Here is a 16837-nt window from a genome sequence, read left to right as displayed (position 1 = left end):
TAGGTTTACTCTGAGTAAAAAATAAAACCAGAACCAAAAAACCATTAGAGGGTTTTGAGCAGAGAGGTGGCATGGTAATGACTTATGTTTCCAAAAGGGTCACTCGGCTGCTGTGTTGAGGATGGACCATCGGAGGGAAGGGCGAAGCCAGGGAGAGGTAATCACTATAACTTAGACACGAGATGATGGCAGTGGTTGTATTCCAGATATATTATGAAAGGAGAGCAACAAGATTTGTTTGATGAATGTGTGTGAAATGTGAAAGAAAAAGAAGAGTCACAGATGACTGCAAGATTTTTAATCTGAACAACTGGAAAGATGGCCTAAAAGGGGTGTGGAACTGCATATACAGCATGTGTAGGCAGACAGTCAGGAGGTTGGTTTTTGACACGTTACACTGAGATGCCCATCAGTCGTCCAAATGGAAATGTCAAGTAGACATTGGGTGAGGCAGGGGATTAGGGGGGAGGTGCAGACTGGAGGTACCAGTTATGAATAGTATTGAGAGTCATGCGGTTGGAGGAGCTCATAGTGAGTGAACATAGGTAGAGAAGTCCAAAGGCTAAGAAGCTTGAGTCCTGGGCCACTGTGGTATTTAGCGATCAGGTGGGTAATTAGGAACTAGCAAAGAAGATTGAAATAGTGTTGCCAGTAAGGTAGGAGGAAAAGCAGGAGAGTGAGTGCCAAGCCAGTAAAGGTGGAATGATTCGATTCCACATGCACATTAACCTTGCAAGAGCATTTATTGAGGGGAATCTAAAGGAAGATGCAACAGCAGGTCCCCATCACACTCTGGGAAAGCGCAACCCTAGGGACATAGGAGGGCTGAGGACGGTACTGCAGGCAAGGAATCCCAGCCCTTAGGTTTTGGGGCTGAAAAGCTGTAGGACTAGAGAAGTCCCAGCTGCTCCCCTGATGTGAGCAGGGGCTATGATCCCAGCCTGTCGTTCTACCTTAAAATGTGGCGAAGGCCCCCCGCATCTTTTCTGTGTGTGATTAACCAGGAAGAGTTATCGGGGAGAAAAGGAGTAGGAGGTCAAATAGAGATGGAAGGAAGGAGCAACTATGAGGCACGTAATAAAAACAAAAAGCAAGACGTGTGTGTGTGTGTGTGTGTGTGTGTGTGTGTGTGTGTTAAAACAAGGGCAAAGAGGTACAAGAGGAGAATTATAAACTGATAAAAAGAGTAATATAAAAAGAGTATAACCATAGTGAACATATACGTTCTCTCTCCTCTAAAGATCCCATTCCCTTCCATTTCTTTTACTCCCAAATATGTTCAGATGACCTCCTTACCCTTCATGCATCACTGTTTGAAATTCCATCAGCACCTCATAGTCAATGTGCTCAGAATTGAGCTCACTCCCATCCCATCCCATCATACTCTACACCCTGCCTCCACCCCAACAAGTGTGTATTTCTCCTACTGTTATTCCCTACCTTAGTGTATGTTTCTGTTTTAGCTTTTTCTGTGTAAAAATAATCACAAATTCGCAGTGGCATACAATACACACATTTACTTCTCACTTACGGCCTATGGTTTAGTAGGCAGTTTCTGCTTCAAACTGTGGGTTACGTTCAGGTCTGTTCCATGAGTTTCATTCTGGGACCCAAACTGAAGAGGCAGTGGCTACCTGGGGCATGTTTTTCTCTTGGAGGTAAGAAGCCTGGAAATAAGTAGTTGACTATACAGTCTAAATTCACCAAATGGCTGCATAAACTTCTATTTCCTTTAATATGATTCAGAAACTGCTAGTGTAATCACCTTTCTCTTTATGACAATTTAGATCACACTTTATACTAAATATTCCATGTCAAAACTTTTCTGTTTACAAATGTTTTCTGTAAATCAAATTTAGCTGAGGACGATCAATATTTCTTTCAAAGCAAATGACAATATTGTTTGTATATATACATATATATACACATACACAATACTTTTTAATCTTTTATATCAAAGGTAGAAAAGAATGTGTAGGAATTAGATTAATATTGGATATTTTCAGTTATTTATCACTAAAATTTTGTTTGAGTGTTTTATTTCTCCAACAAAAGAGAGCCAGGAAAGTGTTGATCAGTAAGTTTTAAAACAGACTTTTTAAAAAAGAGAGAAAACCTTATTCTGGTTTGCCTTATTTATTTATTTTTAAATTTTATTTATTTATTTATTTATTTATTTATTTTTGGCTGTGTTGGGTCTTCTTTTCTGTGCGAGGGCTTTCTCCAGTTGCGGCAAGCGGGGGCCCCTCTTCATCGCGGTGCGCGGGCCTCTCACTATCGCGGCCTCTCTTGTTGCGGAGCACAGGCTCCAGACGCACAGGCTCAGTAGTTGTGGCACACGGGCCTAGCTGCTCCGCGGCATGTGGGATCTTCCCAGACCAGGGCTCGAACACGTGTCCCCTGCATTGGCAGGCAGATTCTCAACCACTGCGCCACCAGGGAAACCCTGCCTTATATTTTAAATGAATACAAAGTAACTCTTTGCGAGGAGAATAACCATTTTATGAATTTTTTCCTAAGAAAACATGGAATGTTATTAAAGACTTTTCTGTTTCCTCTCAGACCAAGAATGCCAATTAAATTAGAGAATTTGATAGTTAAAAAACATCATTTTATGGAAGCAACCTAAGTGTCCATCGATAGATGAATGGATAAAAAAGATGTGGCACATATATACAATGGAATATTACTCAGTCATAAAAAGAAATGAAATTGAGTTATTTGTAGTGAGGTGGATGGACTTAGAGACTGTCATACGGAGTGAAGTACGTCAGAAAGAGAAAAACGAATACCGTATGCTAACACATATATATGGAATCTAAGAAAAAAGAAAAGGTTCTGAAGAACCTAGGGGCAGGACAGGAATAAAGACACAGACATAGAGAATGGACTTAAGGACACAGGGACGGGGAAGGGTAAGCTGGGACGAAGTGAGAGAGTGGCATGGACATATACACACTAACAAATGTAAAATACCTAGTGGGAAGCAGCCGAATAGCACAGGGAGATCAGCTCGGTGCTTTGTGTCCACCTAGAGGGGTGGGATAGGGAGGGTGGGAGGGAGGGAGACGCAAGAGGGAGGAGATATGGGGATATATGTATATGTACAGCTGATTCAGTTTGTTATAAAGCAGAAACTGACACACCATTGTAAAGCAACTATACTCCAATAAAGATGTTAAAAAACAAACAAAAAAACATAATTTTAGCTCTGTAACTGTCCACTCAATTTTGTTTTGAACCTAAAACTGCTCTAAAAAATAAAGTCTATTAGTTTGTTAAAACTACACGATTTTGGAATATTTTTTAGAATAATTCAGTTGATTATTAGGTTGTCTCAAAGGCTAACAGTCTGTTTTAGCTCAGTGTTTCTCAACCCTATCTATCTGAATATTAGAACTCTTGGGGGGGGCATTAAAAATGTCGGTAACGCCAACTCTGTGGATGTAATAGATATTACTTTATATGGGTGAATTTTATAATATGTGAAATATATCTCAATAAGGGTGTTTTTAAAAAATATTGGTACCCAGTTCTCACTCTGGGCTAATTAAATCTGAGATGTCTGAGGAAAGATCAAGGCACCCAGGTGTTTCTAATATACAGCCAGGGGATAAAACCACTGTTGAGCTTGTCCTATTTAACTAAAAAGAGTTATTAGCACTCATCATTTTGAGGATTTATTCTGGCAAATGAAGTGTTTAAAAGCAAAATGGTTTCAACCTCCAACTTTGTTCAGGTTGATTATAAGTCTTTAGGATTGATGATGTAGGGTAAAATTCTTTGGAAATAAGAGAAAGCAACCTAGTTGCTTTTAACGAACTTCAATGTGATATAGAAATATGCTCACTTCAGACTAGAAGGAAAGGCAGAATTGGGGCAGAATTATATCAGAACCAAAGAGACATCTTCTGGAGAAGGGATGGGGAGGGGTAGCCGTGGTGGGGGTGATGATTTCCACCACGGTGCAGAGGATCAGCAAAGCCTTCCAGAAGGATCTGGACTAGACTGGCAAGTGAAACTTCACTGTAGATGTAGATGACACAGATTTTCAATGACCCAGCACAATCACCCCGGTCATTATGCTCAAAATGTGGCAGGTTGTGTCCATGATGTGAGTTTCCTGCTGGAAAAGATAGAGTCCCACAGTGGAATATGCTGTTTACAGACCTCTTCTCCTTCTCTCCTTTCATGGCATCACCTACCCTGCCAGGTGCCTGCTGTCCTCAGGGGATACCCAGTAAATAGGACTTGCCTCTAAAAGACTTTTCTCAGGCCTACCCTTAGTGAGTGTCCCAGCTCTGGACCTCTCTCTCCATCTATTAAAGTCTATCATGAGGTCTACATAGTGCGCTTGTCTCCCCTATAGTTGACCTCTTCTCATTGTAGCACAGATGGGCTCTAAGATTTAAGTCATTCAAGGTATTATCAATTTCCCTTGACAAAATGATTGGCTCAAGGGTAAGTGTGTGTCCTAATCTAGTCCAATCAGTGTGGAGCTCAAGGCTTCTGTTTTATTATTGGGGAAAACACACTCTCTCCCTCTGGATGTGAATGAGGAAGGAGGCAGGGCTGTGAATTGCTGAGAGCTATATTGTTTGCAGTAGGGAAGGCAAGCTGAGAACAAAGTCAACCCATCTTGGTGGAGAGAGCTGAGAAAATTGCAGAGGATGAGATGAAGATTCGTGATAAAATTTTGAAAATTTTGATCAAACCCTCATGCCCAAACCCTCACTGATCGCAGAGCTTCTCTGTTAGGAGAACCCATAAGTCCTTTTTTGTGTATTATTCGTTTTGAGGGAGACTCCCTGTTCCTTGCATACAAAAGCATCTTAATTAATTTGGCTATTATATGTGGAATTCCTTTTAACTGGTTAATTCAAAAAGTGAAATTAAGGATCAATATAATATTTTGGCATAATAAACAACATTCTCAGGATATTTAAATTTAAATAGGGAAATGTCTAAAATCAAAGAAGTTCATTTAAAAATAATAACACAGTGAATGGCCCTAAGATTATTAGGGTTGGGATTTTGGATAGAGGGGCTTTCTCAAGTCAAAACACTCCTAAGGAGAACCATCTGGCCTCTGTTTTGTGAGCAGCAGAATATGCCTTCCTTTTGATAATTGTTTCTGTTACTTCTGTAATGACGCTACTCCTCCACTACTGCCATTACCCTAATCATCACCAACTAAGACTCTCAACTATCTTCACTTCTCTCTCTCCCCTCATTATGCTTCTCCTTTTAATCCTGAGCCTCACTGTTGATCCGAGAACCAGATTAGTTCAAGCCTCTCCTTTCAGCTTCTGTGTGTCATGCCTTCAAGACATTAAATAGCTAACAAATTAATCCAAGTCAATATTCTAATGGCTAGATAGGCTCTCCCAGATTATACATTCATTCTTAACCATGCCCAGAATCTTCCTTGTTTAATCTAAAGATTGTTCATAATGGTGGTAATTTGGTGGGAGGAAGCACCACGAGAAGAATGGGGGCAGCTTTTGAGGAGAGCCTCAGACCACCCTGAAGAAGCTGATGTGACCAGGAGACTGGACTAAGGAATTCTGAAAGAATGGAAGTGGAACACAGTTTGGAGGGAACTTGGTACTCAAGTGTGTGAAATGAAATAGTGAAAGGACAGAGAATGTACTTCTAAACTGAGTAGGGAAGCAGAAATAATTTTGCTCATTGGTGAAGAGGGTAGGAAAATGAATTATTGTCATGATCTCAGAAAATCAGTAATCAGACTCAAACTCCGCAGAAATTCAACCAAAAGTTTAATCATAATTTTTAACATCTAAACGTAACATGAAAAGGTAGAACAAAAGCCATGTAAAAATTAGGGTGTTAGCAGAGGCCATCCCTACGTGTGATGGATCAAACACAACTATTAAAACGAAGGGCAACAGGGCTTCCCTGGTGGCGCAGTGGTTGAGAATCTGCCTGCCAATGCAGGGGACACGGGTTCGAGCCCTGGTCTGGGAAGATCCCACATGCCGCGGAGCAACTAAGCCCGTGCGCCACAGCTACTGAGCCTGCGCATCTGGAGCCTGTGCTCCGCAACAAGAGAGGCCGCGACAGTGAAAGGCCCGCGCACCGCAATGAAGAGTGGCCCCCAGTTGCCGCAACTAGAGAAAGCCCTCGCACAGAAACGAAGACCCAACACAGCCATAGATAAATAAATTAATTAATTAAAAAGAAAAAAAAGAAGGGCAACAAATAAATTTAGAATGGGTAGGTTACTATTAACTTTGACCTTTCAGGTTCTCCATCCTTGACTCTTTCTTTGCATAGATAGATCTTATTCCCTGCCAGACACTAGAATGAGAGTTTTATCTTTATGCTTTTTATGATGATTTTTAAAAAAAATGTTTAGAACCACTCTATGGAAGGGCCACATCCTTGAGAACACCTGCCCTTGCTGTTAACTGATTATTATTAAGCAAGAGCAAATGACATGAAGTCAGTTACAATAAAGTGTAAATAAAAAAGTTTATGGCAGGGTGTGTAAAGCAAAAAAAAAAAAAAAAATGAAATTAATCATCCAGGCAAAGCAAGGACAGATCCAAAGGTCATTTTTTTCTTCACTTAAATACTTCAGTAAATGCCTTGATTAAAAATTGTGTTCATGTTTCAAAATTTTTAACTTGGGATTCATAATTGATTAATATTTTGTGACTTCTAGTGAAACAATAACATTCACCCTCAAAATAAAATGTCTTTATTAATATAATATGCTTTTTTTCTCTGAGGAGTCTGAACAGTAAATATCAGTCTAGAACATTTTAAGATACTGTGCTTTTTTTGCAGTTGAAATTTCTTCCAGAGACATGGAAAATTCAGTTTTCTGCACTCACCCTAAACAATATCTTTGTTTAATTGAGAACCAGAGTTATTTAAACACTTGGCACAGGGATAGAATTATTCTTTGATTGACTCTTAACATCTTTTGTACCCTATCTCATATGACCTGATATTCTTTGAGAATTTAGGAGACAAATTAGAATTGGAGGAAGGTTTCTACTCAGTTTCAATTGAACAATGTAAATTAAGCACTTATTACGTCCCAGTCAGTACGCTCAGTGTTACAGGGGGTACAAACATGAACAGTATATTTCTTATAATTGACAGTGTCAGTGGGTGGTTACGATGTGGTTAGCTCCATCACAATATCTGTTATTCGCCATCGCCTACCCAAAATAAGCATGCAATCTAAGGAAAAGCACTATATTTAATATTTTAAAGTACCTTCTACACACATACCCTATTAGGACCACTCCACTTCCACCTCATACTCCTAACAAGATCGCCACCTCTAAGGCTCTTCTATCTTGGCTCTTGTACTCAAGAAATTTAGAGTCTGGTAAGAAAGAAAAAGCAAGTACACACACACACACACACATGCACACGCACACACACACACACCCTCAAACCCTTTGATATAAAAGAATAAAATATACAATGTGCTTTTCTACCTTTCTTGTTTTCTAACTACCATATGGATGTATTCTTCTGAACCTCTTCTTTGTTCTCTATATCCTTTTTAAAAATCATAGGATTCTTGGTAAAATCTATTTTCTTGGAGCTTATGTGTTAAATTACACTGGTGTATGTTTTGGCTAATTTATTATTAAAACCTGGACTCTTCCAACCAATGTCACCCTCAAGATCAGTAAGCATAATGTTCTAGACTTTGACTCCAATCTTTGTCCTCTCTCACGGGGTCTGAGGTATGACAATAAAGTCATGGTATATGACTTATAATTTCTCTTTAGTACCCATAGTATATACACTTTGAACCACCAAGGTGAGTTGACCTTCATCTCTCTTCATTTGCTTTCTCTGGTAGTAGTTTTATTTTTCTAGAATTACAATTAGTATTTTTTGAGTACTCCTTTTCTTACTTTATTTTTTAAATGAACAAACAACGATTGACATTTTGATGTGCATTTCTGTGAGTTTTAACACATGTATGAATTCATATAACCATCCCCACAATCAGGATACAGAATAATTCCATCACACTCATTATTTCTTTTCTTATTGTTGGGTTTTGAGACAGCTTCTTACGTATTCTGCACAAATATACTTTATTGGATATATGATTTGCAAGTATTTTCTTCCAGTTTTTACTTTGTCTTTTCATTCTCTTAACAGTATCTTTTGCAGGGCAAAATTATAATTTTGATGAATTCCAATTTATCAGTGTTCTTCTTTTATAGATCATGTTTTTAGTGTTGATTCTAAGAATTCTTTGCCTAAACCTAGGTCACAATGATTTTCTCCTAAAAATTTTATAGTTTTATATGTTACACTTATATCTCCAATCCAATTTGAGTTCGTTTTGACATAAGATGTAATGTTTTAAGTCGAGGGTTTTTTTTTTTTTTTACACATGAATGTCCAATTGCTCTGACAAGAGTTGTTGAAAACATCATCTTTCTCAAATGAATTAACTTTGCACCTTTGTGAAAATCAATTGACCTTAACTGTGTGGGCCTATTGCTGGATGCTCTATTCTGTTCTCTGGATCTATGTGGTTAGCCTTTTGCCAAAACCACAATTTATGGATTAAAATAGTGTTATAACAATTCTTAAAATCAGGTAGTTTAAGTCTTGAAATTTTGTTCTTTTTAAAAATTGTTTTGGCTATCCAAATTCCTTTGTTATTCCATGTAAATTTACAATCAGTTTGTGTAAATCTACAAAAATTCCTGCTTGGATTTTGATTGGTATTATGTTAAATCTGTACATCAATTTGAAGACATGTGACATATTAACTACATTTTTTATTCCAATCCACAGTTTATGTCTCTCAGTTTATTTAGATTTTCTTTTATTTCTTTAATTAGTGTTTGGAAGTTGTTAGATTTATTCTGAAATATTTCATTTTTTGGAAGTATTATGAACTCTATTTTTAAAAAACTTGAGCTTCCAATGTTCATTGATAGTATATACAAATATGATTGATTTTTGTGTGTTGAACTTGTAACCTGCAACCTTGTTAAGCTCACATAATAGTTCTAAGAACTTCTTTGTTGATTCCATGAGATTTTTTATATATACAGTATGTCATCTATAAATAATGACAGATTAATTCTTATTTTCTGATCTGTTGTCATGCTTTACTGCATGGGCTGGGACTTCCAGTAAAATGTTGAATAAGAGTGGTGAGAATTGACGGTCTTGCCTTATTCTCTGTGTTATGGGGGAAAACATTCATTGTTTCACTGTGAAGCGTGCTGTTAGCTATAGGTTTTTTTGGTAGAAGACTTTTATCAGGTTAACAGAGTTCCCCCTCTATTCCTAGTTTACTGCATATTTTTTATTATGAAGAGATGTTGAATTTTGTCAAATGCTTTTTCTGCTTTAATTGATACAATTATGTGGGTTTTCTTCTTTTGTCTGTTAATATGGTGGATTACATTGGTTGATTTTCAAATATCAAATGAGCGTAGTTTATTCCTCTTTTTATGGGTTTGATCTGTTAGCATTTTATTGATTATTTTTCTGTCTATATTCATGAAGGATAGTAGTCTCTAGTTTTATTTTCTGGCACCATCTTTGGTTTTGGCATCAGGGTAATGCTGCATATGACTTAACTTAGTGAATACCCCTTTTACATTTGAGAAAATACGTAATCTGCTTTTATTGATTTGGACTTTCTACAGAAGTCAGATCCAATTGGTTAATAGTGCTATTCAGTACTTCTAGTCTTACCATTTTCTCTGTCTACTTGTTCTATCAATTATTGAGACAGGAATGTTGAAGTTTCTAAGTATAATTGCAGATTTGTCTATTTTTTTGTTTCAGTTCTATCACTTTGGCTTTATGTATTTTGAAGTTCTGATGTTAGGTGCATATATTTTTAGGATTTTTTATGTCTTGTAAATTTTCCTTTTTATTATTATGTAATGTTTCTCTTAATCCCTAGTAATTTTCCTTGCTTTATAGTCTACTGTGTCTGTGGTTAATATAGCCACTGAAGCTTTCTTTTGATTAGTGTTTGCATGTTATATCTTTTTCCATTATTTTATATTTTACCTTCCAATATCATAATATTTAAAATAAATTTCTTATAGACATTATACAGCTAAGCCTTTAAAAAATCATTCTGACAACCGCTATCTTTTAGTTTGTCTTCTTGAACTATTTATATTTTATAAAATTATTGATATGTTTGGAATTAGGTCTACCATTTTTTATCTGTTTTCTTTTTATTCCCTCTGTGTTTTGTTTCTATTTCCCCTTCACTGCTTTCTTTGGCTTATTTGAATATGTTTTATTATTCCAATATATCTATTGAGTTTTTGACTGTCTCTTTATATAATTTTGTTTCTTAAGGGTTGCTGTAAAGATTACAACATACATATTTAACTTTTCACTGTATACGTTGAATTAATATTTTACCAATTAAAGGGAAAAGTAGAAAATTCCTATAGGTTCCTTTACCTCCCCCATCTATGTTGTAGTTGTCAAATGTATTACTTCTACATACATTGAAAATCCAATCAAGACAATGTTTTTTGAAAGCAATATTTTTTGCTTTTTACTGGTATACATATTTGAAAGAACTCAGAGGAAAGAATAATTTATTACGTTTATCTAGCTTCTACCATTTCTGTTACTCTTCCTTCATTTCTAATGGTCCAGATTTTCATCTTGTATTATCTCCCTTCTGTCTGAGAAACTTCCTTTGGCATTTTTTAGAGCAGGTCTGTGGTGATAAATTCTCTTATTTTCCCTTCATCTTAGAATTTCTTTATTTTTCCTTTATTTCTGAAGGATATTTGCACTGGATATAGAATTCTTGGTTGACAGTTCTTTTCTTTAAGCACTTTGAATATTCCACTTCCTTCTTACTAACATGGTTTCTGATGACAAACCCAGTCATTCAAATCATTGTTACCCTAAAGGTAAGGTACTGCTTCTCTCTGGTTGCTTTCAGGCATTCTTCTTCTTCTTTTTTTTTCTGTCTTATAGTTCAGCAGTTTGATTATGATATCTAGGCAATGATTTCTTTATAATTATCATGTTTGGAATTTACTGAGCCTCTAGAATCTGTCCTTTGTCAAATTTGAGAAGTTTCCACCCATGAATTTTTCCAGTATTTTTTCTGCTCTATGTTCTTTCTCTTCTCCTGTTGGGACTCGGATGACACAAAATTCAGACATTTTGGTATTGTTCTATAGGGACCCAAGGCTTTGTTCACTTTTTTTACAGTTGTTTTTTTTTTTTTTTTGTCTCTGTTATTTAGGGTAATTTCTACTGATCTACTTTTTAAGTTTGCTGACTTTTTATTCTGTCATCTCCATTTTGCTATTAAGCCTGTCCAGTGAGTATTTTTTAAGTTATTGAATATTTTAATTCTACAATTGTATTTTGTTCTTCTTTATGTCTTCTATTTCTTTGTTGAGGTTTCTCATTTATTTCAAGAGTATTCTCCCTTACTTCACGAAGCATGGTTATAATAGGTTCTTTGCAGTCGTCATTGGATAATTCCAACATCTGTATCATCAGACCATCTGTTGATTTTCTTTTACCTTGTGAGTTCAAATTTTCCTGATTCTTCATATGGCAAGTAATTTTTAATTGTATCCAGAATTGAATAGTAATTTGACTGTGGGTTTTGCTTAAGTCTTAAGAGGAAAGTTGATTTTTGTGTTTGTTTCAACAGACAATCAGGCAGGTTAGGTGGAGGCTTCAAGTTCTGATTTGCCCCCTTTGGTTTGTGGTCCAAATGTCATTTCCGTTTTCAAAATGTTTGTAGTGCTATTGAGATCAGTACCAGGTGAATGTCAGCTGGTGGCCAGTCTGGGACCTAGGCAATGGTCTACTTTGTAACTCAGTTGTCAACGCCAGTGGTATGCTAATTAAAGTCAGATCCATGAGTACACAGCTCTTAGGTCAGCCCTGGAGTACATGCACAACTTTATGAGTTTGATTTCTTGATTTTCCTCTTCACCATGATCTGCCCAACACCTTCTGGCTCCCACAGGCCTCCCTTTCTGGTCCTCTGTACAGAAAACTAAGACTTTAGTGTCCTTTGTCTCCATGTTCTTCTCGCAACTGTGTCAGCATTTACCCCCAAGCAGCAAAAGGACAGAGAAAGAAAAAAAGCAATGAGGATTCACTCCATACTCTTGGGACCATAACTCTCTCATTATAGAGGATTCCCCTCCCTCAGAGTTTTACGTGGATCCCTGGCCATGACCACCATCTGGAGACTAGGGCAGGAGAAAGGAAAAAATAATAATTTAAACAGTTTTTAAAAGCAGAGGATTTCCTCCCCTTTCTCTGACCCATGGGATTCCTCTTTTCCACAATCTTTTTTGCAGAAAGAAAGGGCTTTTCTTAGAGCTTTTTTGCTCTTCACCCATGCACACTTCTGGATTTAGAGCTTCCCTTGAGTTTATGCCAGGTGATACTGGAGGGAAAAAAAGATAAGGAATTCACCACTGGTTTGGTGTAACTTCAAATCCTGGCCATTTCCCCCAATCTTCCTGCTAAAATTTTCTCTTCAGCGTCTTCATATAGCTGCTTCTGCATTTATACGTGCATTTAGTGGGAGAGACAAAGTAGAGCGTGCTTACTCCATCTTCCTTAGAACTTGCAACCTTTCTCAAGTACTGGGGTTTTTTTTTTGGCCATGCCACACGGCATGTGGGATCTTAGTTCCGACCAGGGATCGAACGCGTGCCCCCTGCAGTGGAAGCACGGAGTCTAAACCACTGGACCGCAGGGAGGCCCCTCTCAAGTACTCTTAATTCACAATTTATTGCTCAAATTTGGGATTTCCATTGTACTTTAATAGTTCTTTGCAGCTTACAAATGGATTTGTAAATTTATTAGTAAATTTCACATGAATAATTTCATTTAATCCTCACAACAAGCCTATAAATTTGAGTAGATACAGGAACTAAGATTCAAGGAGTCCATGCTTACCAGAGAAATGATGAGAGGTCCGATCCCAATTCCAAGGTGAGTTCTTTATACCACAACAGCCTTTTAGGTTACTCTAATTCATTCTTTCATATTTCCATCTTGATGGTACCAGTCTCGTGTGAAAATATACATGAGTAATGTATTTAGGCCAAAACAGAGATTTAATTAAGCGCTGAGGTATCTGAACAGAGAGAGTATCATACCTCTTTCCATTTCTTTGCTTTTCTTTGGGCTCTTCCTTTTACCTGACATAACTTTCCTCACAACTCTACAGTCAAAGATCTATTCAATCTCTATTACCTACATAAAACTGTTTCCATGATTACTACCTGGGTTTAGCTAGAATAATGACTAATGGCCAGTGCTAGGGAAGGTGTTTATGTCCCAGCATTTCTCAGCTCCACTCAGCTGCAGGTTCTCATTAATTTAACAACTACTATATTCCAAATGCTTTGCTAGGGGTAGCAAATAAAGGGAGAATGAGAGATACTACAGTATCTCTCAATCTAGCAAAAGAGAAAAATCATGTTATTGCTTTGGCAAATACTGGCAAATAATTATTGTCTGCACCTCATGTGCAATACACTTTTTTTGTTAAGCCCACAATACTGGTAAATCTATGAAGTAGTACAATTATTATACCCACTTGACAAATGAAGAAAAAACTCTCTGGAGAGGTTAAGTAACTTATTCAAGGTCACACCATATGGTAAGTGGTGATGTCAGGATTTGAACCCAGATGCCTAAATATTAAGTGATTGGAATCCAGGTTTCCTAATGATACATTGGATTCTCTCAACTACTGCTTCTTTAAAGTTAATTAAACTTCATTCTATTTTTGTTCAAACAGATTAATCCTTCTTGATACTCAGCAGAGACGTCACTAAGAGCTCCTTAAAGAAGATTTAGCACATCCAAACCAAGCCTCCTGCCCAGCACACCCAAGCTGTGTCATCTGCTCTTTTTCATCTCAGCTAATGGCAACTCCATTCCTCCAATTGCTCAGACCAAAAATTCTGATGTGCTGTTAGTCCCCTTTCTTTCTCTCACATCTCACTTCTGGTATGTCAGCCAATTCTGTTGCCTATACATTTAAACTAGGTCCAAAATTTGACAAGTCCTCGCTATTCACAGTAATTACCTGATCCAGGTCGTCGTCATCCCTCATGGATTTGCAACACCAGCTCTAAAATCTCAGGCAAAACGAGTCCACCTGAAATGACACATAATTTCACAATGAAAAATATTCCCAAGGAGAGGTTATTGGCACTTTAATATATTTGTTCCGCTTTGTAATATTAACTAAAATTGGCTCTTTCTTACTCCCTTATATCTGCCTGCTATTTAGTCTTGGAGATGACTGATTTATCCATAAATGATATATATAACAATTATTAATCACTATTTTTGCTCTTCAAGAGCAAAACGAATTCTATTGTTGCATCAAGACCTATTTTTTTTTTCTTAATTAGATGTCTCAGTGAACGTCTAAGGACCTATATGTTAGGAAAACTGTGATCTGGCTTGGAGTCAAGTACAATGTCAAGCTTCATCTCAGGACGCTCTGGGTCAGTGTTTTCTGTAACTCCAAGGAAATATATCCATACCACTTAATTTAATGACCTCCAAGTAAGTTCCCTTTAGAGAGTTAAATCACAAAAGTGTACTGATTTTAGAGGAATTCACGTTGGCTCTAATTCCTAGAAATCCCCAGTATACTTTTATAAATAACACTTTCAGCAGTAAAGCACTTGGCCATTTATAATTTTCCCCACAAAGTGTGGTGGTAGCATACGCTGTACGCTGAATAGTCCTGGTTCTCTTCCATCATTGGCTTGTGCTTCCTGACCTCTCTGTGGTTGGATGGGGCCTTGACTAGGTCCAGGCAATGAATTAGGAACAGAAGTGATATATGCCAGTTCCAAGCAGATGATATAATTGCCTCCAGACCCTTCTTTCCCTCTGCATCTGGCAATTTTTCACATGATGGCTACTGTATCATTCTGGGTTCCTAAATGATCACAAGCTAAGCCCCAATTGACTTGTTATGGTTTTTTTTATCATGAACAAGAAATAAAATTTTGTTGCTTAGGTCACTGAGATTTTGGTTTTGTTACCACAGCATAACCTGGCCTAACCTGACTGACACATATGTGTTATCTTATATGTTTCTTATATGTTATCTTATCATAAAAATATGATACACATACATATATATATCTTATGTATGATCTTATATGATTCTCGCAACAACCTCTGAGGTAGGGAGCTCAAGATAAGTATACTGAGGCTCACGGAGGTAAATACTTTGCCCTAAGTATACAGAATTAATAAGTGAGAAAACTAGGAATGAAAATTAGATTGACTGACTTCACATCTCTGTTCTTTTAAAAAGATATAACTCTAAACACAGAATCTTCTACTTCTAACTCTTGACACACACATTTTCAACTTGAAAATTTTCAAAGTGGAATATTATGTGTCATAATTTATATTAAAAATATCATGATTCACCACAATATTTCATGTTATCCCATATCTGTGATAATTTACCTCGGTCTTTTAATTGATCAGAGTAACCATGAGATAAAGAATACAGGAAGGTTATAAATGTCACTTTTTAAAGTACGTACTTTGAACTAAAGGCTACTCGTTAAAAAGTGTTATTTATACAAAGTAGAGCCTTGACAACATTAACCTTGTATTCATAATATATCCCTATAACAGTATTATGTTGTGGAGCTCCATTCTCTTGAATGGGGAAAACATACACCAGTTCATCTCTTTCAGGGAAATGTACCTTAAGAGATTCCTCAAAGCAAGGAAAGCTAAATGGTTTACGCTGAGGTAAGCTGGTTAAAACAACAACATCAACAGTAACAAAAACCTTACCGACTACCTAGGATTTGGTGTATGAACAGAATTGAAAAAGTTTTCAGGCCTGGATCCTTCAGTAACCCTTGTTTCTGAAAGCCTACATCCTGTAAAACTATTCTGGAGCAATTATTAACCACACAATGAGCCTGCGAGACAGCAGATGCTAAGTTCTCCTTTCCCTCCCTTTTCACCTCCTCAGTCAAACATATTTGTAGAGTACATATTTATCTACTTAAAAAAAGAAGAAAAAACTCTGTTACCGCCCTTCTAACAGGAAGTAAGCAGGACTTCTCCTCATAGGCTATAAAAATATTGACAGTAGATAATGGGCCTGTATAAGATACTGGTGGGAAGTGAGTTAATAATCACAGGATCGAACTGCAGGGAGCTTCAGATGCTGCCTAACACCAGAATGGCAATGAATACCGTTTTTGTTAATAACTTGCTGGTGACAGGACGCTCTTTCAACCTTGCTTTACTGGAACTGGAAAACACAATACCAGAGAGATATATAGTAATAAGATATACCTATCTTATTTATATCCATGAATTAATTTTCCACAAATATAAGAAAGAAATAAGCATTGTCTCTATGAGAAAAAAATTTGCTAAATTTATCTAAATTAAAATGTGATTAGGAGTAATTAGGACTATTGGAGGATGAAACTATCCTTTTTAAACACTGCAAGAAAGTAAACTACTTTAACCAAACAATATTACCTAATTTAATGAACTATCTAGAGAATTTTCTCTTTTAAAAACGTTACTGTAGTTCAATACTCTCATAAGCCTTAGATGTTAGAACTTTTCAGAAATCTAAGAAGTTTTCATATAGCCTAAGAAGATCAAGGTAATCTTCCACCAGAATCAGAGTTCTTTTAGGGACAGCTAGGGATGTTCTATAACATAGATGATCTACATCTACGTTTCCTTAGAAATTAAACTTTCAGAGGAGGCAACCACACGATGAAAATACCAGTTTTATCCTCCTCCTGAAGCGTAAATCTTTACT

At 36.9% G+C, this 16837-nt stretch overlaps 1 protein-coding gene across 1 annotated transcript in view; it reads left to right on the top strand.

Annotated features, from left to right (window-relative positions):
• The window catches only part of LOC309660793 (uncharacterized protein), a 249950-nt gene extending 233113 nt beyond the window's left edge, over positions 1-16837 (top strand). Inside the window, exon 6 of the mRNA XM_082461908.1 lies at positions 13799-16837. Coding sequence (XP_082318034.1) covers positions 13799-13813 — 15 coding nt within the window. The 3' untranslated portion in view covers positions 13814-16837. The remainder of the gene's footprint in view (positions 1-13798) is intronic.

The sequence above is a fragment of the Balaenoptera physalus genome (genome assembly GCF_965194825.1).
Source record: "Balaenoptera physalus genome assembly, chromosome: 5".
Lineage (NCBI taxonomy): Eukaryota > Metazoa > Chordata > Mammalia > Artiodactyla > Balaenopteridae > Balaenoptera > Balaenoptera physalus.
This window is presented reverse-complemented; position numbering and strand designations above follow the sequence as displayed.